Below are 21,779 nucleotides of genomic sequence, written 5' to 3' on the forward strand. Positions count from 1 at the left end.
GATAAAACGGTGTGTGCCAGCACCGAGGGGCTATCCCTGCGGAGGCTGCTGCGTGCAGGGCGAACCCCACCTCCGACGGCCGCACTGTTCCACCGCCCTGCGCCGGGAGCCCCCGACATCCCCTTGCCTCGCTGCAGGGCTCCCTTCCCTCCGTACGGGGCGCAGCGGAAAGGGGGCTGAGCCCCACGGCCCTTGCCAGAGCCGGGTGCGCTGCGGGGCTGCCGTGCTCCAGCTCATGGGGCTGTGCTCCGGCCCCGCAGCCGTGGGACGGTAACAGCTCCCCGGCCACAACCACTGCCCCAGTCCCGTCCAGGTGAGGGTGGCTCCATCGGGGATCGCGCTCCCGCAGGGGCGGGCGCGCTCCCGGCCCGGCCCCGGCAGCGCCCCCAGCGGGCGGGGGCTCCCGTCGGATAAAGGGCGGACGGCAGCGCGGGGCCCGCACAGAGCATCGGAGCGGGCGGTGCAGGCGGAGCGGGACCGGCTCCGGAGCCCAGCGCTGCCCTCCCTCCCTGCCCGCAGGCAGCGGGCGCGGCCGGGGCGGAGCGGAGCGGAGCGGAGCGAGGAGGCGGAGCGGGGCTGCGCCATGAGCACGCAGGCGCGGGGCCAGGGCGGGCGCAGAGCGGCGGAGCCCGACGGGGAGATGCCGGCCACCGAGAAGGACCTGGCGGAGGACGCGCCCTGGAAGCGCATCCAGCAGAACACGTTCACCCGCTGGTGCAACGAGCACCTGCGCTGCGTCAATAAGCGCATCGGGAACCTGCAGCACGACCTGAGCGATGGGCTGCGCCTCATCGCCCTCCTGGAGGTGCTCAGCCAGAAGCGCATGTACCGCAAGTACCACCAGCGGCCCACGTTCCGACAGATGCAGCTGGAGAACGTGTCGGTGGCCCTCGAGTTCCTGGAGCGGGAGAGCATCAAGCTGGTCTCCATCGGTGAGTGCAGCCCCAGCGGGTCGGGCTTAGGTTTTCCTCATTGTGTGTCTTTTCTTGCGCTAGACCTTTGACTCACAGAGCATGGACAAGAGCGGGGCGTGGGGCAGCAGCAGCGGCGTGGGGCAGCAGCAGCGGCGTGGGGCAGCAGCAGCGGCGTGGGGCAGCAGCAGCGGCGTGGGGCAGCAGCAGCGGCGTGGGGCAGCAGCAGCGGCGTGGGGCAGGAGCGGCGTGGGGCAGCAGCGGCATGCTGCCGGCCGGGCCCTCGGGGCTGTGTAGTCGGTAGTGGAGGGGTTGCTGCTTTTTGCTTCTACAAAAAGCAAGCTTTGGGGTGAAGCTTAGTGTTGGTCTGAAGCTGCGTGTGTGGTGTGTGCTGTGCGGCTGTCCCACAGCGGCTGCTGGGGCCGGCAGTGCTCTCCTGTCTGCCTCGGGTTCTCTTAGGCACTAGTTCATAGGTGAGGCTTTCCTCTCGGCTCTCTTTCTGAAGAAACCCGGTACCAGAGCCCGTTCTCCCCTTGTGCAGGCAGTTTCCCTGTGTCTGGACAGATGTCTCTGGCCCTGGCAGGGTGCTGGAGCTCGGGTCTCCTGGGGTGGATGACCCGTGCGGAGATAGGCGTTGCCATACGTGGGATAGGAGCGCAAGGAGACTTCTCTTGCTCGCCAGAGCCCAGTAGATGATGCCAGTGTTCAGACTAGCGTGGATGCTCACCTAAACACAGTGCAGCTTTTGGACAGGCTTGTGCTTTCTGCTTAATCCTTCTGCTGTGGTAGGTCATGTAGGCAGAAAATGGACAAGGAGCTGTGCTCACCCCAGGAGATGTGCGGTTTGAGCTGATGCCCACCCTGGCTGGCACGGGGTTTGGCTGTCAATCGGAGGGTGCAATTGCTGAGTAACTGGTGCTTTGCTCAGAGAATTAAAGCTGTTGGCATGGACGTCAGATTGCTGATGATCCCTCAGGAATGCGTGTGGTGACCGTTGGGGGAAGAGCTCAGGTGTGGCTGCAGTGCAGTCTGTAAAGAGGTAATTGGAATGCCTGAGAGATCTCTGGGAAGGAATGTGAATGCCTCTTCTAGCTCTTCGCCAGATAACTGTAATTACTGCTCCTGATGACTCTGGCCTGGATGAGCTGCACAGCTGAGTTTGGGTGAGTGCAGCGCTGCTCAGTTCTCCAAAACTCTTGGCCAAGGTGATGGCTGTTTCCCTTCAGAGGCTGTAGCTACAATAACAGGGGCTATAAGCTATTCCAGTTTGGGGGGACCTGGCTCTCTCTGAAAACCTGTGGCTGGGTGGAGTAAGTCTGGGTCCCTGTGGTTCCTCTCTACTAACTTGTAAAATCGGCTTTGGACAAATGGAGACTGTTTGGTCCCAAAAGGCTGATTATCCTCCCAGGGCAGAACAGCAGTGTACTTGCAGCTGGGAATGGAGCTGGTGCTAATTATTTACTTAGCAATGCATTCCCTTTGCACACAGTAGGGTTCGAGTTGCAGCTGCGGACTCCTGGGCTGAGCTTACTTCTGCTAACATCAGAGCTCACCTTTCTTCTTCAGCTGCTGGAATAGCTCCTTTGCAGCCACAGTGCTAACGCCAGCCCAGTGTTCCCCTCCTATTGTATTGTTTGCCCTATTAAAACGTAGCTGTTCCAGCTGCCTTCCTATTTGTCTGTGGGACTTCCCGAGGGCTGTGGGTTTGGAAGATCAAGGTTAGTCCGGTCAGGCCTGGCTTCCAGCGACTTCCTTTGTAAGAAATGTTGCTAAAGCAGCAGCACAGTTTCCTTGCTGGATTAGACTGAGCTGTAGGGTGGCCATAATCTTTTAAGACATGTCTGTTTTGCAGCTTGCTTGTGTTGTGTTGGCTGTTAAAAAACCAAATTAAACTCCATGCTCCTGAAAACTGAAACTGTGGGAGAATGGAATGGCTGTGGCTGCAAGTACCTTTGCCATATCCCAGCCTGGGCAGGGAAGCGATACACAGCTCCATCTGTGCTGTGCCACCAGGGCTGGAGCCAAATGGTAGCACAGGAGCTCCACTGTACAGCCCTGGATAACCGAGCCAATCCTGAAAACACATCCTCAGTTCGCTTTCCAAAACAGAGGTTCAAAGCAAGCCTTGTGGTGCTTCTCTTGATTGAAGGGGCTGAAGCCTCTTCTGCAGCCTCAGCATCCGCTGCGGTGGGTGCCTGTCCCTGCTGTGTTTGTCCCTGCAGGTTCTGAGGAACTCGGGGCTTTTTCTTAGCTTTCAGTCTCTGCTGTGCTACTGAACAAGCCAAGGCTGTTACAGGCTCTGAAGCTGTGTACCAGTAAGGGCTTTAGGTGGACAACTTTTATGACCAGGTTGGTCTTTAGGGCTTGGGGTGTTTAGGGCCAGCTCTGAGCCAAATCAGCTGGGAAAACCTGACAGCAGCAGCTGCTGGATTTCTGGCACTGATAATGCCATCAGACCTCTGCTAAATAGACATGGTGCCTGTTCCAGTTATTATTTAACTTCCAGGAACTTTTTGGAAGCCATGTATTATGGCTCAGCGAATGCTGCTGTACTACAACCACACTTTTTCAGTAGCAAGCTTTTGGCATTCTGTCTTTGTCCATCTAAAATAAGTCTGCCTATGCACAGAAATCAGTTAAATATGTAGTGTTTAACCATGAGCCTTTCTGATGCACAGTCAGAAGTCCAACCTCTCCTGCTGCTCCTACCCCTTCTTTAGCCTCTGCTCAGAGGCTTCTGGTTGTTTTGGGATGCTTTGCTTCTAGGCATGAAGTGCCTTCACTTCAGTGCAAATTCAACTGTTTATGTGGTCTGCTGTGAAAACAGTCATCCAGCAAAGATGGGATTGGAAGCTCTGAAAAAGCTTCTGTGTGGGCAGGTGACTACTACTACATGGAGTTTTGTGCTCGACACAGGGTGGCTGCTGTGCTACTCAAGTGTTAAAGTGTTAAGTCTTGCTTTTTATTTGTCTGCTAGACTGAGATAATTCCAGATTCCTGGGTGCTGAGTGGCATATGCAGGCACTGGGGAGTAGGATGCCAGGAATGCAGAGCACAAGGGCTTAGCTCTTGGCTGAAGGAGCTGATCAGCTTCACAGATTACTTTGTATGAGACCCACATTGTGCCTTGGTAAAAGCCATAGCAAGTGGCAGAGAAAGGGGGGTTGAAGCTAATTTGGCTGTGAGCTTGCCCCTGGAAACCCTGATACCAGGCAATAGGAGTTAACTGATTTAACTTGGGAACAGAAGCATTTGGTGTCTGAAGCCTGGCAGGTGGTTTCAGGCTGTGACGTGCCAAGCTGCATCCAAGCATGCAGCTGGCAGGTCCTAGGTGCATGCTTCTGGGCTGGTCAGTACCTGTTGGCAGCATCCTCATGGCTGCTGCTCACCTAGCAGCCTTGTATTGCTGGCAGAGGCAGGATGGGTGCTGAGCAGCTGGCTGGCTTGGTTTGTAAAGCTGCAGTTTTGGACTGCCACAGGCAGATTGATCAGACTGAAAACCTGTGGTTTCCCTCTGCTGGGTTGTACTTTTACCAGATAAGTGCCTCGCAACGGCAGGGTGTCAAGTGGTGATGTAGGTAAATGGATGGGCAGGCGCCATCCATTTATCAGGTGGGCTTGGGGTTAATTGATGCATGCACTGTGCTCTATAGTGCAGACCTTCAGCATGCTCATAAAGATGGAAGTACCTTGACCTGAGTTGAAGTATCTCATGGAAATCTCATTTTAGAAATCTAATGGAATACGAACTTTCTTCCCTAGACTACACTGAAGGATGACAAAGCAGATCTAGAGGAAAACTTGGCTCTTTCATAGCTTGATGTGTTGTCCTGTAATGCCTGGAGCTAGGTGTTAGAAAACTGGGAAGAGAAAAATGTGTTTTCAGCCTGTGTATACTTTGGGTCTCTCTCTGTCCTGCTCCAGGTGCTATTAACACATCATAAGGATGTAGTCTAAATACTCTTGTATTTTGTCTGCCATTTACCTGTGACTTCCCTGGAGGCTGTTTCCTGGACAATACCCAGTGTATCTTGGAAGCAGGTTTCTGCTTCTTGGAAATGTGACACTTAATCCTTCCCCTGAAAACCTATGTTTGATAGGCTGGCAGTGGGCCTCACAGCTGGAGACTGGAGGTGGCTTCAGCTTCTGAGGGTGGTTGGTCTGCTCAGGATCTTCTGTTTCCATAGCTGGACTGCTGGTCTAAAGAGAGAGTGGCTTTACATGAGTTATTTGCCCCAGTTACAGGAAACGTTAAGGTAGCTTACACACACTGTTCTTGCATTCTTTTACATATGAGCGGAAACTTGTAAAGTGATCAAACTTAGGTAAAATTACTTGAGACCAGTGAGACTAATGTGCTAAACAGCTTTTTCATTTGAGACACTGAACACTGTGCCAGCTATTCAAGAAGGACTGAAGTCTTAACTACTCCATATTCCAATGCCATGTCCTGTATTGGTTTACATGGGGATGTTTAAATGGGTCAGCATAATTCTTTTTCTAGCTTACAAGTGTAATCTAAGAACGTGGTTAGCCTTGTGTGTGGCCATGCTCTTGCACTGCCAGTATTGTTCTGTGTCTGCTCCAAGCAATGGGGAATAAAACAATGGTCTCCGAGCCCCCCAGGCTGCAGAGGAATTCTGTTTTCTCTGCCCCTCAGAAGCAGACTTTGATGTGCAGCTAGTTTAGGACCTGCCAAGTGTAGCCCATATGCTGAGCAAGCACACCAGAGTGAAATGGTCTGTTGCAGGTGATGCTGGTGTGAATAGATCTCTGCTGTACTGTGATATTTGCCAGGTCTTCTCTGCCATCAGCATCAGATGGACCTGCCTGTGGACCTGTCCTCTGCTGCCTGGTGTGCTACACGGTTAATGAATACAGCATCTGACTTGTAAGTTATTACAATAATGAAGATGCAAAGCTCAGCAACCCAGGTTTGTCTCTGTTAGTACTGGTGTGCCTGAAGAGCCTGTCCTAGTGGCTGTTGCTTACGAAGTGTCAAGCCTAAGTTTGGCTCTTGGTGAGATAGACAGGCTTTTTGTAGAGAACCCTGTAGGTTCCTGTGATTTGATTTGTGTGTATGTACTGTGACAGTACTGTGGGTGCTGTTCCAGAGCACCCACCCATGGGGAAGGGGAATCATCTTCATGCAGGTGCACCAAGGTAGTGATGGGCATGTGTGGTAGATGCGGGTTAGGTGGGGATGTGTTGCTGCAATCTGCTTGGACTCTGCAAGGAAAACAGCATCAGATGTTCCAAGGGTGTCTATACTGAGGAAGGAAATACTGTGTAGCTGAGTGTTAACTGCTGGGGGAAGGATCCAAAACAAAAGATATATGGAAAATGGTTAAGGGAAGGCATTGCCCATCCTTGTAGGAACTTCTGAGCAGTCTTTGCTACATCCTTCATTGGATGGCAGTGCTCACAAGCCTGTTTGATGCAGGCTGACTTCATGCTAATGGTGTGGAGGAAGAGGTGTGTTCCTTTACATTGTGTTTGGAGAGGTAAGTGTAGCAGTTCTCACGAGAACACTGTGTCTGAAGCCTGTGCTCGATGCTGGGGTCTCTGCTGGGTTGCTCAGTAGTGTGTGTGATAGAGGTGAACACTCACCCGCTGCCTGGGTGGGGTGAGCAGAGCAACCCTTTCTCTTCCTGAGAGCTTGGCCTTGGGTTCAGAGTTGAGTCAACAGAGATCTGAGGCTCTCAGCTCCTGGGCTAAGCCAGCTCTGCCTGTTGATGTGCATTAATGCAGTGATAGTCAAGGTTTTTCCCCCTAGGTCATGCTTCTGGGGAATTGGTGCAGGCTTTTATCCCCCAAGGCAGAAGATTCTGTAGCTTCCACTCTTGCCTGTGTGTGTGTCTGCTGAGGAAGGACCCATGCCCTGTAATCTAATTGGGAAGACGCTTTCTTCCAAGTCATCATTAGGAGATGAATCCTAGTCCCTGTACTTGAAAGCCTCATAGTGGGTGTATGTTGTATCATAACCAGATGGTTGTCTGGGGTCTGATGTGGTCACCCGTCTGTGAGCCTCCCTCAGCTTTCTGCCCCTCCTGCAGCTAGCCTTGAGTCTTGGCAGTGATTACATAGTAACTGGTATATCACAGTGAGGATTGACTGCTGTGGTGGGCATGGGTTTAGCTAATGAATTGCAATTCCTTGTGTGAACACACTTCTGCTGTAAGCAGTTGAAGTCTAACATCCGTAGTGAGATGTATGCAGTGTCTAGTCCCTACTGTGCTACTGCATGGCAAACTCTAATGCAACCACCACAAGAATAAACTGGATTTTCTGTTTTTGTTAGTGAAAACAAGCTAGGCCACTTCAAACAACTCCCAAATGGAGCCTTGGCCAAATCCTGGGGAAGCAAGGGTTGCCTTGGGTATCCTCCCTTGTGCTGAGTAACACAGCAGATGCTGCCCTGGAGCTGCCTGGGGTGGGCAGAGGATGGCGGAGCTGAATCCTCTCTCCTGGTGTGATGGTCTGGGATTGTTTGGACCTCCTGCTGGTACCGACCATGGAATAAAGCAGCTGTGGCTCCCTAAGCTGCGGTTCTGTCTGGGAAGAGTGGCCACATGTACAATTGCACTGTCTGGTTGCTAATGGGATGCTTCCTCTGAGTCTGTAAGTCATGGTCCTCTGCTTGTGACTTGTAAAAGTAGACAGCCAGTCTGATGGAAAGGAAGCCAATCTCTAAAGCATGAATTCAGGTATTTCTGAGTTTTCCCAGGGTCACTGAATTGTAGCAGGTTTTACTGACCAGTCTGGAAGTGGTTGAGCTTTGAACATCCAGGCTGGGATCTCTCCTTTGGAAGTGACAAACTGTCCAAACCTCTAACTGCAGCAGCAGGTTGCATGAGGGGAGTCCCTGCCAGTCTTACCCATAGCACAGAAATGTCTGTGGGCTGCAATGACTTCATGGACTGTGGCTCTTTCTGCTCGGCTTCAGGGCATGCTGTAAATCATGACGCATTTATTGTCAGCGCATTGAATTACTCCAGCGTGAGCTGGCCGGGCTGTGTGTCCTCTGAGGTGGGCACAGACAGACTGCCGTGCTGACACCCAGCCTGCCTGCCGTGAGGAAGAGCTTGGTCAAGGGCTGTCTCAGCAGCACGTCCTGGCATGGCCCAAGCACGCGTTAGCAGGCTGTGCATCGCTGCACATAGGGCTAGCATGGCTGGTGCTGTGCTGAGCATCCAGGCAGAGGCTGTGAGCAGCTCTGTGCTCTGCCCATGCTGTTGTCTTCTGCAATCCTGGGTGGGGTTCAAGTGTTTTCAACGCTGGCCGCAGGCTCTGTGCTGCAGAGCAGTAACTGAAAGCGGTGGAGCCACCCTTCCTGCCAGCCCATGCATTTCCACCCTCTCCTTGTGCTGAAATCTGGGGTGTGCTCCACGCTGCCTGCCTGTGAGATGGGCTCTGGGCTGAGCTGCTCTGAAATGCCACTGCTGTGTCCTGCATAGGTGCTGTGAGCACATCTGGACCTGGGGCTGCCCCAGCCTGCCCTGGGGTGGGATGCTGGCAGCTGGCTCTCCTCCATCACTCGCAGCCCACAGTGATCTCAGGCTGTGCTGGGCGCCTCTGGCTGCCTACTGGTTTTGATTAGCCTGTGTCTGCTCTTGTGAGGACACAATGTATGTGTCTGTATTTCTGAGCCTATATTAAAGGGCACTGTCGTGGTTGGTGGGTCCAGAGTGAGCTGTAGGTGGCAACTGGTGAGTTATATTGGGTAAACAAGCTTTGAAAGGCTGCTCTGGAGCCCTGCAGCAGAAGACACAGTGTACAGAGCTGCTCTGAGCAAACACCCATGGTGCGTGCATCTGAAGGTTATTCAAACACAAAAGAGGAAATACTGTTCCCCTCGGCTAGATACTGACATGCTCTATCTGTGCTTCCTTTAATTGATATAATTAACTGTTTTACATTCCCTGTTCTCACAGCAACCTTAGATCAGTAGGTGCAGCAGGTTTAGTGGACTTCCCATAGGCAAATACTGCTAAGCCGAATCTTAGAGCTATTTTGGATCTCAGTGCAAACACATGGATGAGTAGTGTTGGAGGTCTCCTTTACCTTTGTGCAGATTATCCCTTTATTGTAAGGTGAGTGGTAGCAGCAGGTCCCTGTGGGCTTGGACTACAGGAGTGGAGAGCCTGAGCTGGTGGGTATGTACAAGGTCCTACATTTGTTTGGTGCATCTCCCTGGCTGGGAAGTGGCCATATGACAGAGGCACCTTGTGTTGGTCATGGTGTGAGACACTAATCTTGGATTAATCTGTCTGCTTGAGATCCTTACTACAGAATAGAGAACAATGGCTTGCTAAACAAAGTGCGTGTCTGTCATCTTGATGACACAAGATACCCAATGTTGCTTTAGCATCATGTCTAGACAGTGAATTTCTTAAGGTTTCCTTCTCTTTGCAAGGGTTGGAGTAATTCTGCTTGTTGTTCTCCCAAACAATTCAAAACTCGGGCACCTTTGAGCCTGCTCCAACACTGGAATGCCACTGTGGAGCTGCTGTTTGCTGTGTCACTGCTTGTGGTGGTGGTTCTCTGAGCAGTTGTCACTTGCTTGTCTGTGGCTTGCTATCAAATTCCTCTACGGGGGAAGAGTTGGTGTCTGAGCAGACTGGCTGTGGGAAGACTTGGGATGCTAATCATGTTGTTTCAGCTTTGTTCCGGCTGTTGATTAACAGTGTGGTTGTGTGTAAATGTTTGATACTTTATGTAACTGCTTGAACACAATCAATGATCTAATTAGAAGTCAAATAAAACCAGCTTTAGTTGTCTCCAAGGGTTAAACTCTTTTAGGCTTGTGGTGAAACTGTAGCTATGAAGAAATAGAAGAACTAGGCTGGTGACTGCAAGGAAAGTTTGTGGTGACTCTTGAGGGTGGTGACTTCCAGTGCCACAGTCCAGGCTCAGTTGTGCTGGACCCTGTGGCTGTCAGATGTCAGGACAGACACATGGAGGCTTTTAAACTGGGACCACAGGACCCTCTATAGTGGTGCCATCCTAATGCTCTCTCAAAGCTTTGTGGTTGTGTAGCCCCACACTGCATAGTGCTGGCTGAAGTGAACCTGACACTGAGCAGAGGGTGCATCATAGGTGCTGGGCAGCTGAACAGCTACATCAAATGTGGGTTGCCAAAGGGAAGAGGGTCACCCTTGCCACAACCCAATACAGCTGCAGTCGGGGAAAACCCCAGCTGGCAGAGGTTGGCTGCATGTTGATAAATCAGCTCCAGCACTATTGCCCTGGCCTAGCCTGAGCAGTAAGCAGGAGTGAGGATTGTCAGCTCAATCAAGTCACAGACGACCAAGTGAGATGTCTACTTGAGGGGCCACACAATCAGGGACCAAATAATGCCTTCAGATCTTGATGGCTCTGACCTGTAGCATGCTCTGGGCCTTCCCAGACAACTGCAGAAGCAGGCATGGTCACAGGTAGCCATTGTATGTTTTGCATCCCCCAAAACTTATACAAGCCTGAGACAGTCATCCAGTGGTTCAGGTTCTCTTCCAACATGTAAGAGTGAAGCAGCACTTGTTGGATTCAGCTCACTGTAAGTGGGGCAGCCCAGCCCTGCTCTTGGTACTGTCACACCGGATGATTAGTGGCTGCTCAGTGCGCATTAGTGAGGATTCTAATGACTTGCAGACATCTGCAGTTACAGAGATAGGAGCATGTGGGACTCCTGGACAAGGACACTGCAAAGATCTTGTCCCGGAGAATTAACCACATTACTGCTGGGATCCGCACTTGAGTACATCCCAATATGCTGCTTTATGGCAGGAAATGGTTTGGAGCTACTCTGCGAGGGTCAGCTCACAGGATGGTTTGCTCTGCCAGGAAAGCACCAGAACAGACTCCAGTGGGAAGCTGTTATTTCAGACCCTGGAAACAGTGGAATTGTTTGGGGTTTCCTGGGTGGAAAGCTCCGATTCTTGTAGGGAAGCCTCCTGATGTTAGAGGCATAAAGCCCTACTTCAAATCTGCTTCAGAGTTTGCTGTGGTTTTGTAGCCTCACTCAGAGTTCCGTGTTTTAAGAAGCACCTCTTCTGATATAGATAAATAATTGCAAACTATGTAACTTCAGCAGTTTTTACTTGCAAGGAAGAGAATTGAACTGCTTCATCTGAACTGCTGCAACTCTTGGATGAAGCATCTGCCTAAGGCAGAGGAAGCTTAAAGATTTTAATTAACCAGCTTGATTACTGAAGCATGGGCTTTAACAAGCTGCAGAATATTTCATACTCTCTATGTAAAAGAAGTAGCTCAGGCTTCTGAAGCAGTACCTGGACAAGAAGAGTACTCAAGCTCAAGTGTAGGAGTTGAAAGGAGCAGCCCAGTCTTTGTCTAGGAGTAGGATAAACACCTATGGGGCTCTTGTTCTGCCTGGACTTAGGTAATAGCATGTTACTCACATTAGGCATTGATAACAAATGAGGTGGCCTAATGCTATACCTAGCTGGTAGGTAGCTGGAAGGGGTATGGGAGGTCAGGCAGAGAAGTGTAGCTTGCAGCATTGCTGCAGCCATTCCAGCTCTAACAAAACTGCCTCTAGAGCTATTTTGTGTTGTGCTAAAAATGTGAAATACAATAGGCTTGCAAATGTGAACAATGTGAGACTGCAGATTAAAACTGAGGTCTTGCATCTGGTGAGGATTTGGGTAATTGGCTGTGCCCTGCTCCGTCAGCATGTGTGTGGTGGAGTGCTGTCCATGGAGACTAGGGAGAGAACTGAGCTTGTGGAGTCTGGAAAGACTTGTGCGAAGCCTTGAGGTTGGAAGGTTTGAAGTCCAGGCTCCAGAGAGGAAAGGTGGTGTCCCTCTGAGCACTGCATAGCCCAGGGGTTGCTGTGAGCAGCCAGAGCCTGTTATGGCTGAGCAGCTCCCGACAAAGCTGGGTTAGACTGAGCAGAGCTGCTTCTGCCCTTGGGACAAGGACCCAAGCAGAGCCCATGGCACAGGACACGCATGCTGGAGAGCAGCCACAGGGGCTGGTGCTGGCCAGCCTGTGGCATCTGGTGTGAGCCATGGGGGTCCCTCGGGCTACTCGGAGCAATGCAGAACTCACACATCTGAAGCAAAGCTTTGCTGTGTGTGAGTTTTTGTGGGAGGAGTGGGTACATGATCTGCGCATTAGCACAGCTGTGGCTAATATGTGCTCAAGCTGTACCATTAATCCCATATGGTCCTCTTTAAGGTGTTCAGAGACCACCCATGCAGACTGTGCCTCTGCAGATTCACCACTGCGCTACTGCTCATGAAAGCTCCACTCAAAAGAGGTCTGTCTCATAGTGGCTGCCACCATTGGATGTATTACCTGGGCCTCAAGCCAAGTGTCTATTCCTTACGTTAGCAGCTTGTAGCTGGAACCGTATAAATGCAGAGCTATCCTGTGTAGGATGCTAAACACACAGGGCTTCAGTCTGGACCATGCAGGGGCGAGCCTTGTGCTGTGTGCAGATGGAAATGTGTTTACTGCTGGGTTGCACAAGTATACAAAAATGTGTTCAAATGACTCCACTGCATTCGTCACAAAAAGTGGAAAGCTTCCTCCTTAAAAAGCAGCTGCCTCTTGAACTGTTCCTCAGTGAGTATTTTTTAGTTCAAAATGGGAGGAAAGTGGCCTTATTCCTCCTTGGGCTGGCTTAGTCATGGTTTCCAGGAGGGGAGGGTAGGGGTCTGTATGTAGAAGCTCATGCAGAATTGACATCTAGCTGGCTTACACACAAAGGCATTAAGACCTCTTCATAGTGGTCATGGAAAAGCAGCAGTGTCTGCCTGGACTGCAGGGGTGCACAGTGGATTCACATGTTGATAGTGACTGTGCAACTGCCCTGAGCATCCTCACCTCTTCTGTGCAGTGCGTGGTGTGGGGCTGCTCTCGGTGCTGGATGCTTGTGTCTGGATGTCAAAATGAAGGGTTGAAATGGCTCAGATGTTGGATTTCTATCTGCAGAAGGGTACAGTTGCATGTGTCATAGTTTAACCCCAGCTGGCAACTTGGCCCCACACAGCCACTCACTCGCTTCACTGGTGGGGTGGGGAGAGCTTCAGAAGAGAAAAAGTGAGAACATGGGTTGAGATAAGGACACTTTAAAGCAAGGAATTAATTCACCACTTCCTATGGTCAGGCAGGTGTTCAGCCACCCCAGGAAAGCAGGGCTCTGCCATGGTGTAGCAGCGACTAGGGAAGACAGCTGCTATCACTCCAATGTCCTCCCCCTTCTTTTTTCCTGAGGTTTATATGGGGAGCATGATGTCCTATGGTATGGGTTATCCCTTGGGTCAGTTGGGGTCAGATCCCCACTCCTCCCCTCTGGTAGGGTGAGGCTCAAGAAGGACCTTGGCTGTGTAAGTGCTGCTCAGTAATCACTGAAACATCCCTTTGTTATTTATTAACACTTTTTTCAGCATAAATCCAAAACACAGCCCATACAAGCTACTGTGGGAGAAATTAACTCTACTGCAGCCAAAACTAACATAGCATGTTGGAGATTGATCACCTTTCCTATTGCTTCTCAGTGACATGGTAGGACAGATGGCTTATGTGCTGATAAACTCTGCAATAGTTTTGTCACTAAGCTACAGGGTATTTTGCTTCAGTACTTCAAAACAAGCTTGCATGAAGCAGTGCTGTTACATGCTCAGAATCAGAGACTATCAAAACCAAGGCAAACCACAAACCTCCTGTGTAGCTGAAGTAACTGGTAGGGTGTTTCTGATGTCTCACCAACCCCAGACCACACAGGATGCTCCAATGCACCAACTTTGGTGCTGCAGTGTGGAGATGGGGCTGCATGAATGGGGGTTTCCTTCAGACAGCCCTCTGCACAGTGAATCACAGTCGGTACAGCAATTCTGGTTGCAGATGGAAAAACTGACTCTTGGTGTCTGTTGTGGCCAGGGATTTCCCCAAACAGTAATCACTTCTGATAATTCCTAATGTGTTGGTTTTGGCCTCAGAAGCTCCATCCATTGCAGCTTTCGTGCCGGGTGTCTGCTGCACAGAAGATGTTAGACAGCCCTATCTGAATGGGCTCATTTATCTGGGCAGGATTTTACATGCTGTTTCTTGTGACTGTCTTGACCTACACCCAGTGTGAGTAAACACGCTCTTCAGTAACGGAGGTCACTCTGGCGTCCGGAAACCTCAGCATTCCTCACTGCTCTTCAGCCTCGCCAAGGCTGAAGGGGTTTTCTTTGCAGCTTCGTCTCTTGCACCTTTTCTATCTCCAGTGCATGCTGATGCCTGAGGGTGGATGTTCTCCTTGGTCCCTTGCCCTGAAGCTCAGTAGCCTTCCTTCAGGGGTGTAAAATGCAACGCAGTGCTAAGGACTTGTCACCTAATGCCTCTGCCAGCCCCTGGGAGGTCTCTGTAAGAACTAGCCAGGTTTTTAACCTTGAAGCAACCTGAATTGACCTGGTGAGATTTAGGATTACCTTAATCCAGCAGAGGTGGTTGCAGCACTCGCGTGCTTCAGACACAGTTGTTAGTTCTGCTGTGCTACACTTGTAGGATTCTGCCTCTACAGCTGCTCCTATCAGTGCAGCCTTGTTGATGGAGGCTTGGCTTTGCACTCCTGGAAGCACACCATGTGTTGTGAGGAGGTGCTGCCTTGTTTGTGTGTGTGTGAAGTAACAACCCCAGGACTCCCACATGAGGATTTTGTGCTAAACTTGGACAACTTTGCATTTGATGGAAACGTTAACGCCTGTCTTAAAGTGAGGCTTGTTTGCTGTGAGGGGTGGTGGTGTTTGCTGTGAATGGGGTGGTGGTGTTCCTGAGCTGGGGGTAGCTGCCTGCTCCAGTGTGTGATGGGAATAGAAGTACTGACCACTGGGGAGCAGGGGCTGGCCCAGAGTCATTCCCCTTTCACTCCCATGCCATGCCCAGGGGAAGGAGCTGTAGTTTGTCTCCTGCCCCTTGAGTTCAGACTCTGAGCCAAGCACTTCTCGGCAGTGTGGCAAAGGCAGGACGCGTCCTTTCCCTTCCCACCTTCCCTCCCTCGTTTAACAGCAATCCCGTTTCCCGCATGTTCACTCCCTGCTGCAGGGACTTCCCTTGACAAGTCATTCCTGAATGATTAATCAGCATGGGGGCAGCTGACATTGCCCTGTCCCCATTGCTTCCTGGTGCTTCCCAGTGCTTTCCTCCTCCGGTGCTTGACCCTGGGGCAGCAGCGGAGTGAGTGGTAGTGTGGGTCCAGGGCTGCAGCCCTTCCCATGTCCCTTTCTGGGAACATTCCCAAGCTGCCTGTTGGCCGTGGGGTCAGTGCACCCTCTCTGCAGGGTGTTGGTGTCCTGGAGGATGGGGGATGCTGTGCACCCCGAGCCGTTGGGGAGCAGGAGTGTCCTTTTGATGAGGCACGAAGGAGCTGCAGCCCTGTTCTTGCCTGGTTGATGCTTATTCCTGCCTGAAGTGCAGAGCTCTGCAGTCAAAGGGCCTTAACTTCAGCCAACACAGCATGGGGCACATCCACCATCCATGGCAGAGGGGAGTGGGAGCCACAGTGTCCCGGCTGCTACCGGGGCCAGGAGCGGCACTGGGGCGTTGGGATGAGCTCAGCCACAGGGAATGCGCGTTGCTGGGTGCTCACAGAGCCCATTGTCGGGGCGGTTTTGGCAATGATGTCATGGATGCTGGCGTGCTGCGGCAGGCCCTGCATGCTCGGGACAGCCATGGGCACGGGGGTTCCCATAGTGGGGAGTGCTTTGGCGCCACATGGCTGTGCTGGTTAACAGGGTTTTGGGGTCAGTGCCGTGGTGGTGGCTGGCAGGCTGCCCTATGGAGCTGGAGAGGGGCTCGCTCACTGCGAACAAAGCACTCATGGAAACTTGCTGCTGTACAAAGGCTGAACATTCACATCCCTTCTGTTCCCCTCCCCTGAAAAGGATCTGGGATAATGAGCGCAGCATTCCCGTATGTGGCTCGGCTGGGTCTGGGAGCGGGGACCTGCTGGGCACTGAGCAGCCAAGTCTGAAATAGCCACTGTGCATGGCAGCTCTTTGATCCTGCGCTGCATCCTCACCCGCTGGTAATCCTGCCCCAGTGTGCCGGCAGCACGGAGCCCTCGTGGGGAGGATGCTCCCTGGGAGCACTTGTGGCCAGAGATGGATGTGCCCTGGCTGTTCCTGAGTACCACATCAACACTTACACTTTCTCATATCCGTAACTCGGTATATGGCTCTCAAGGCAACAGAAGCCCATGGTATATTCAGACTGAAGTATTAAGGAATTTGATCACAACCCACCCGCAGTTTGAATTTTCTCCCCTCCCAGCCCAACAATTCCTCATTTTGGGATTCTTGCCTTCTCCCAGCCCCCCTGGGTGTTTTCAGCTTCTCTTGGAGAAGCTGTGTTGGTTGCTGTTGCTGTTACACTGCGGGCTTTAACTTGCTTCATGTTATGCCTTTCTCTTCTGGAAGTGAGATGTAAGTGGTCTCTGGATGCCTGTTAAGAAGTCGGGCAGAACTATTTTAATCTGTGCTTCACTGGCTTGAGTCTTTTTATTCTTTTCTATATTAAGAGTCTGTTTTTGTTTTTTCTTGCCAAACCTACACTGAAAGGACTGGATTTGAACTTAATTTTACAGTTGTTTGTTCCACCTCATAAGAGATCCTTTCTGAAAGCCCAACATGTACCAGTAGACAATACAAGGTGGTGGATGCACTAATGGCCTGAAGCTCTGTGATCTGAGTGGCTTCAAATCCAGTTAAAATAAAAACTATTGGAAAACCTCTGAATTGTAACATTTAATGTTTTGAATCATGAGTCTCACAGAGGAATCTATTCTGTTAATAACCAGACACATTGCTAAGCACAGAGGAAAGTATTGTTGTCCCCTTGCAGCCAAATAAAACCCTACTACTCTTCCCATCCTCCTGCCCGTGCCCAGACCAGCGCTCAGTTACAGTTCTTACAGCTCTCATCTGAAATGGCATTCTGCCTCTGCAAAACTCACCTCGGAGAAAGCTTAGTGGATGTGCTGTGTACGTAGTGTATCACTTACACTTCCTGAAGGTATGCTTCCTCCAGTGATGAACACCCTGAGGCTCATTGGTGGAGCTGGCCACTGGCTGAACCTTGCCAGGGTGCAGGAGCTAGGCTGGGAACAGAGGAGCTCAAAGCCTGCTGCTATGCAGGTAGGCTGGATGCTGAGGAACAGGTCTCTATGGGTCACTGCACTGACTGCAAGCACTGCTGAGAAGCAGGGAAGCAATGGGGCTAGAGCATGTTGCTGTTAGAGGCTGGCAGGTCACAGCTAGGAATGCACGAAGCTGGCCTCAGCTCAGCTGCCCTGGTGCCAACTGTGTGCAATAGGCGCAGCCTTGTGCTTTTCACAGCCCAAGCTGTCTGCATGGGGCCAGGCAGCAGCTATGGGCTGAGCCCCAAGGAGCTGTGAGGTGGACATGGGCTTCAGGGTCTCTGGAGGAAATGGTTGCAGTATGTTCTTAAAGCACAGAGGAACCCATGTAATTGATTTAAAGACATATTATCCCTACTGAGGATGCCGCTAATGTCTTTAGCAGGCGTGGTAAGTTTGTGAACACATGCTGTATGCTTCAGCAAAGGATTTCCTTAGGCAGCTTGCTCAGCTCCATCTCATCTGCATACTTCTCTTTGGCATGCGTGCGTGCAGAGCAGGGCTTTTGAAGAGCTCTGTTCAGTGTGGGGTTCTCGCTGCTGCAGATTAAGCCCTAGTGAGAGCTTATTTCCTCTGTCCTTCAACTGCTATAGCTGATTAACAGTAGACAAGAATAATTAGAGGTGGGGAAATGCTTGGAAACTTCAAGGTGCAGGGATTTAAAATTCCTACAGTGTCTACATAAATGATCCATAACTGAGATGAACTTTGTGTGCTATACCGAGCTCCTTCCATGTCTGGAAATGAGTAGGGGCTGCTGGTGAGACAGCTCCTTTGTGTAGTGTTAAAGGAGCATACCTCCTGGGGGGCTCTTCTGTCTAGTGCATCAACCAGAATTTTAAGCAGGGAAGGCATCAAGATTGGAGAGAGTGGGCACTTCTTAAAGAAGCTGGATGCAGATGTCACATGTGAAGGTTAGCAGGCTTTGCCCAGGCTGTGAACAAGGCAGTGCTGACTGTGTCCTCAACCAAGAAACTGCTTTAAGACAGAAGTTTGCCACTCAAAAGCTGCTTTTTCAATCCAACACTTCGAGCAGTCTGTATTCCTAGCTCAGTTTAGTGAGGAAGCCGTCTGCTTTGGTAGCTTATCTTGTTTCCCTTCATTGTCCAACAGAAAATGGCTTGCAGCTCTTCTCTAGGGCAGGGTTCAAGGAGCATTGCTGCAGTTCTTGTGCTTAATCTGATGCAAAGCAGGCTTGCACATGAGCAAGACACTGCTCACAAACTTGTTTGTGACACTGGGGCTTTGTTTGCACTGTAGAGTAGTTTTAAAGAGACCTAGTGAAGGCCATATAATTGAAGCCATATCCTGCAGGTAAAGTTCAGGATTCTCTACTGGAGCAGATGAACTTGAAACCTTCAAATCAGTGCCAGGTTGCAGCTGTGGCACTTGATCCTGGGGCAGCTGCAAGCACAGATACAGAGGACCCAGCTCTGCAGTGCTGGCAGTTTTCACTTGGTAGTTGGGGTTGGGAAGTATTCTGTGGCCCAGGTCATAAATATGACACATGTTTGTCTCAAGATGGTCGTGTTGCTGGGTCAGGGTAGTCACGCTGCTAGCTGAAGCCTAGACACGTTAACATCTTCCTTTGTGCTTTAAGGAGCGTGATATTAACAGTCCAAGTGTAACATACCATATTAATTTTTAGTATAGAGCAACAATTATAAATCAGCTTGAGCAGTTACAACTTGGTTCCTTTTCAAGACTGAGGCTGGTGGTTTATAATGCTGGCCTATGGAATTGCCATAATCCTTTTTTTTTGGGCCAGTTGCCACTTAGTTAATAGGATAATAAAATGGTAAGAATTACAATGTAGACTCAGAGGTGTGATGGGGGAAGCAAACAAGCTCTGGTTCAGTCTGTTTTCCTCTTCACCCTACCAGGCAGGCACTTAAATTCTAATGGCTGACTAAGAAGCAGGATACTCCTACATAAAACTTAATGTTGGAGGCTATATATAGGCTTTTTCACAGCAGAGTGAGTGCTTGCTTCAGTTCAGTGTTCAGTGCTGGTGTTGGTTCTGCAGAACAGCTTATGTCTGGCTGGCAGGTTCTCCCTGCAGTCAGCCCGCAGGTCGTGTCAAGCTGCAGCCTGACCCTGCACACAGCTGGACGAGGGCTGCATCTTGTTTGATGGCAGTTGCTGTTGTGTTGACATTGGATTGCCATCGCATACTGCTGGAGGAGGAAAGCAAGGTGGAGTAACTGAAGCTACAAAGCACGTTGAACAGTGTAGGTGGGAATGTGTTAAATCCAGACTTGAGTGTTGCTGCTTTTTCCACTTCTTGCTGGTTCAGGACTGTGTGTCTAGCCATGATAACTTGCAGACCATCTGAAAGTGGTCACGAAAAGCACAGTCCGCAGCAGAATGTCAGTAGGACCTGCATGTAACAGCCCAAAAAATCTTTGTTTTAATGAAGAAAACCAAACCAAGCCCTCCAAAACCCTCACCCTCTCCCTGTTCTAGATAGCACCTCCAAAGTTGGTTGGTTGTGTCTCCAGTTGAGCCAAAGCCCTCCCAGGTACTGGTCTGAGGCAGGTGAGAGGTCCTGTGGCACAGATGGATTCCTGCTTTGTGCCTGGGCTCCCCACAAACGTGTCCTTCGACAGTACAAGTGAGATGGCTGTGAGCAGGTATCCTGCTCCCGTGCAGTGGTGTGACTCACCTGTGCAGGAGCTTTGATCTTCAACGCACACATCTCCTCCTGGGTACGGTGAAACAGTGAGTGCACTCTGGCATGCATGCAAGTGCATCTTGGGGATGTCAATGTAAGCACTGTAATGCGAATAAAGCCAATGATGCAGATTACCACCGTTTCTCCAGGAGAAGTTACATTAAAGCTGTCTACAGTGGTGCTGTGAAGCTTGTTCAGCCCCACTGAATTATCATGCAGCTGAGATGCAACAGCTTGCTTCCTGCAAGCCACAGGAAGGCAGGATCCGGTGCCTGTCGCCTGCCTGGACAGGACCCTTTAATCTGCGGAAACTCGCCTGGTGCCATGGAGTAAACACACACTCTTCACCTCAGCTGAAAGCAGACAATCTGTTCCTGTCTACCTAATTCATTGGCCCTGAAAGCCATACGGGGCTGCTGGTGGAGATGCAGCCTCCTCGACCGCGGTTCTGAAGCACTGAGCACAGGTGTGCCATCTCTGTGTTGTAACCTTACAGTAAACTTCAGAGAAGCAATTGAGAAACATGGCTTGGAAGGCACTGTAAAGCTGCATAGTACAGATGGTGTGAGTAAGGAGTATGCCTAAAAGTAATTGTAGTAGGAAAGCGGCATTTTGAGATCTGCTGTTGATGTAATCTGTTTTCTGCCCTGTGATGGCCAGAAAAAATGTGTCTTGAAGCAGACGAGGGAACAGGGAGAATCCAATGGAAAGGCAGCTGAGCTGGGGTACAGAGCAGTGCCTGCAGTAATGATTGTTGGTGCTTAGGTGTCATTGGAAACACGTTTTTCTTTCCATGGTTCTAAAACCTTGGCAGTACTACACTGTCACTGTGCGCTCGGAGCTGCTGGGGGATGCTGAAATCTGGTTGTACTATGAGGGTTTCAGGGTTCTCTGGAACAGCACTGTGTGCCTTGTGCAGGACCTGTTCATGGATGCTTCTCTTCCTGGGTACCACTTGCATCTTAATGCCTGAGAGACCTTGAGGAGAATGCACAGAACGTTTTCAGTCAATTCAAAAGGCAGCACTAAAGTAGAGGCTGAATGCTCGGGTGGAGCTGAGCTTTACACCAGCACTTGGAGCCATGCCTGCTTTGGCTGGGCTCTAGTTTCTTCTTGACAGTGGAGGCTCCTTTCATCTTGTGGTAGAGATAGTCAGCTAGGGTTGAGCTGCTGGTGGGATCCCCTGTAGCTGGGAGCAGGGTACCTGTGGGAAGGGAGCGCAGGCGGTTCTGTTGGATGCTGATGTCTCCTGTCCTGCCCAGGAGTTCTCCCTCCCTCTTCCCCACCCCAAATGAAAGCAGACAAGCCCTCCTACCAGCAGGCTTGGAAAAAATGACCTCATGAGATCCCTATGCCTGTCAGGAAGCTGGGAGGCTGCAGGAGCTTGCTAACTGTGCTAACAGTTGTGGGATGGCAGCAGCCCCGGGGAGGAAGAGCTGTCCCATTCCTGCGGTGACCTTTTCCTGTCACTGGGACAGCGGTCTGGGGCTGGACAGCTGGACGAGGCTGATGAGATGGGATATTCTTGTCTTGTGTACAGGCTCAAGGACCACTGCCCAGCCGTGCCTCCAGAGATGATGATGGGGTGCCAGAGAAAGCTCTGAGCACGTGGCTGAGTGCTGCAGTAACCGCAGTGCATCCCCTTATGGACATTATTTATGTACTGTAAATGTGAGACGAGCCATTCTTTATCTTGATAACGTGTGGGTAGCAGTGTGCTCGAGGTGATTCTGTCCCGTTGGCTTTCCTCCCTGGAGCGCTGGATGGGTTTCTGAAGCCAGGTCACTTGTAGCATACTAAATCATTGTGTCCACTCCAGTAAGAACGCCGATGTCAGTGTAAATGTGAAACCGAAGCTCGTAGGTGTTCCTGACCAGGGATGGGGTGGCTGTGTGCTGCAGGGATGGGGTGGCTGGCTGTGTGCTGCAGGGATGCGGTGGCTGGCTGTGTGCTGCAGGGATGCGGTGGCTGGCTGTGTGCTGCAGGGATGCGGTGGCTGTGTGCTGCAGGGATGGGGTGGCTGTGTGCTGCAGGGATGGGGTGCAGT

General features: G+C 51.1%; 1 protein-coding gene across 3 annotated transcripts in view; it reads left to right on the plus strand.

The window, feature by feature from the left end:
- The first annotated feature begins 529 nt into the window (after nucleotides 1-529).
- Nucleotides 530-21,779, plus strand: part of FLNB (filamin B) — a 70,723-nt gene continuing 49,473 nt past the window's right edge. Inside the window, exon 1 of one of the 3 annotated variants that reach the window (XM_034066401.1) lies at nucleotides 530-932. In XM_034066401.1, coding sequence (XP_033922292.1) covers nucleotides 584-932 — 349 coding nt within the window. In that variant the 5' untranslated portion in view covers nucleotides 530-583. The remainder of the gene's footprint in view (nucleotides 933-21,779) is intronic. The other 2 variants (XM_034066403.1, XM_034066402.1) reach the window with 2 other exon arrangements.

This window comes from Melopsittacus undulatus, chromosome 9 (genome assembly GCF_012275295.1).
Source record: "Melopsittacus undulatus isolate bMelUnd1 chromosome 9, bMelUnd1.mat.Z, whole genome shotgun sequence".
NCBI lineage: Eukaryota > Metazoa > Chordata > Aves > Psittaciformes > Psittaculidae > Melopsittacus > Melopsittacus undulatus.